General features: G+C 53.2%; 1 protein-coding gene across 2 annotated transcripts in view; it reads right to left on the minus strand.

Annotated features, from left to right (window-relative positions):
* LOC113207529 (potassium channel subfamily K member 6-like) overlaps positions 1-2,917 on the minus strand; it is a 51,341-nt gene that overhangs the window by 24,948 nt on the left and 23,476 nt on the right. For both annotated transcript variants that reach the window (XM_052264400.1, XM_026424140.2), the window contains exon 2: positions 186-381. In XM_052264400.1, the coding sequence (XP_052120360.1) occupies positions 186-381 (196 nt within the window). The remainder of the gene's footprint in view (positions 1-185; positions 382-2,917) is intronic.

Raw genomic sequence — 2,917 nt, forward strand, 5'->3', positions numbered from 1 at the left:
GTAGCGGCGGCAGCAGTCTATCAAACACCCTCCGGGCTAGTGAGGGATGGGGGTGGGGGTTGGGGGCCGAGTGTCAGCCGCAAGCAGTGTTGCAGTCGGTACAGTCCACCCACATCGCGACTGACATGAGAGGAGGCGTCGTGGTCGAGGAGCAGAGGTTGGAGAGTCGGCCCGACTACACTCACCGCTCACGCACGGGTGGTCGAGGAGGAACTGGGCGCGCAGGCGGCGCAGGTCGGACGCGCGCTCCTTCTCGACGGGGCCCTCGATGTGCGAGAAGAGCGTCGCGCCCAGCAGCAGGTAGGCGACGAACAGCAGCGCCAGGACACAGAACCGCGTCCCGGGGCCGTCGCACGGCGACCGGCACACTGGCAGCAGCATCTGCAAGCAGAGACGACGACGGAGGAGATGAAACCATGAGAGAAATGAGACCTACTGGCCGCCTGGGATTATTATTAAAAATGTTGGCCGTCTTGCTACGGTCTCAGGTTCATCCCTCTCTAAAAATGCGAAATTGCCACTCTCGTCATTGTTAAATGTTAATAAGGAACACAGGGCCACCTATAGGTTATTTTGAAGACCGGGCTTTGTCGCACGGCCTATGGTAAGATGCCCAATGATGGACACCTGAAGAGATGGATCTGCCCAGTGATTGGACACCCCTATTTCTTAGAATGTCAGCGACAGTGCGCGGTAGTTTCGCTTATTATACCACGGCAGGAGTCTTACTAGAACATTAGTTCCGTGCCAAGATCGCAAAGTGACAAGTTTGGCTGCAAATCGAGAAAAGTGGCTATCACTGGCACAGCGTCCATCACTGGGCACCTTACCCTAATCGTTGTAACCTTTGGTGGCCGCAGTGACACATTGTGGCCACCGCCAGCCGCCAGCAGCAGCAGGCCCTCCCCTCGGGGCGGGCCGGTCTCTGGGATCATCGTCGCGCTCGGTCGTGCCGCCGGTGGCGCGGGGCGGGGGTGGAGATCACCGCGGGGAGGGTCACGCGGGGACCTTGGCCTGTCGTGCGCAGCGCGGTGTCACTTAGAGTGACGCGACGAGGCCGCGGAGGACGAGGAGGGCGTAACGGCACACGGCGAACAATTGGCCGCGAAACAATGTCACGGACACGGGATTCCATTTTGCAAACCTTCATGCGCAAGGGAAGGGCACTGGTAAAACAAGTGTGCAATATTTGCACACCAACGTGTGCAAGTTGTGATTTTGCACATTACATGGTGTTTAACTCAAGTTGCACACTTGCATGGTGTGCAAATTTTAGACGTTTTGTAAACGTTTAAATTCTGCACACTTGGACACACACAGTTCTATGCTGTCAATAGGGAAACATATGGTGTGCAGCTGCTATACGGTTCGGAAGTGTCGAAAATTTAAACACCAATTGACGTATAACATAGTTAGACACCACAAAGTGTCGAGAAAATGCACACTTGAACTTAGACGTCAATTGACGTGCAAAATTAAACACTTGTTTTACCAGTGGGTTCAAGAAGAGAGGAGAGCGCGTGTTGGAACGTTGTTACTCTCCCTACTTCTCCGACCCCCCCCTCCCCCCCAACCCCCACCCCTTATCACGGGCACCGCACTTTGAAAACAACGTATGCCCCGGTTTCACAGCAAACTAAAGACTTTGTAGGGGAGGCGACAACCTAACCGGTGGTGCCCTTGAACTGGGATTCCCCACATCGTAAAGAGAGTGTGTGAGTGTGCGTGTGCGTGTGAGGGAGGAACATTGGAGAGGAGAGAACCGAAGGTAGAGAAGGGAAAGATGCATCTCCACCCACCCCTCCTCCTTGCTCTCTCCCTTACATATTTTTATTTCCTCTTTCATCCTCAAAAGTAGGATTCTCAATCAAGCTATTAAGTTAACAACACAAATATGATAGTAACGGCTGCACAACTAAAACAAAACACAGAAGATTCAATTGGACGCCGCCTCACTCAACGATTTGAAGTGTTTTCATTATTTCTGATCAATAAAAAAATAAGTGCTCGATTACTTTTTAAAACTACCAGTCCTAAATACATAAATTTCTCGACATACGTGAGCAAAACTATATTTATTTTGACCGTGTGTGCGAACGATGCTGGGCTGGTCAGTCATCATGTTGAGCTCCTCTCTGTGCTGCTAGGACCAGGACCCCTCTGATGACACCCCGGTGAATGGGAGCACCGCGGATGACGTGGGGTACAGGCGCCACTCAGTCCACCCCCTGCCCCCCTGCCGTCACACCCTCCAAACTCTGCATGCCGCTCGACGGCGCAGCCCTGTCATATGTCATCAACCGAACCCTACACAGTTGCCGAAATGGTTGTTATGGGGACGTCGAATAAAAAAAGCATTCCGGTGTAGCTGAATAGAAGAAGAATGCGGGCAACGACAAAACAGAAATAACTATGCTGTAAAATGGCAACTGCTGCTGTTTTCTTTTCCCCCTCATTATTCCGCTTTAACGGGCAAGGTTTATGACGCACCCTCTCAGTGAGGTGTGGGTGTGAGAGTGGGGACCTTCAAGCGGCAGTGTATTTTTTCCAACCAGAGAATCGCGTGGACGAATTTTCGGCGTAGGCGAGTAACAGCGTCATCAGTGCCTCGCGCCCCGCTAGTCTTGCCTGGCGAGGCGCACGGTGGTAAAGAGGGGAGGGGGCGGGGAGGGGAGGACGGGGAGGGGCGCACGTCAACAAACGAGATGGGGCTAATGGAGACATTGTGCGATTATTAGCAGCGCCGCCGTGCTCCCCTGCAACTCCCGCAACCCCCGTGTAATTTCTCGTTACCTTGACCCTTAAAGGGAGGAGTATGATGTTAGCTAACGAAGAGGCGGGTGCTGTGAACGCAATAACCGCATTACCGTTCTTCTTGCGCACACCTTGTTCCGGCAAGTCTGCGCGCAGCTTATCG

This window comes from Frankliniella occidentalis, unplaced genomic scaffold (assembly GCF_000697945.3).
Source record: "Frankliniella occidentalis isolate FOCC.00 unplaced genomic scaffold, Focc_3.1 Scaffold18, whole genome shotgun sequence".
NCBI lineage: Eukaryota > Metazoa > Arthropoda > Insecta > Thysanoptera > Thripidae > Frankliniella > Frankliniella occidentalis.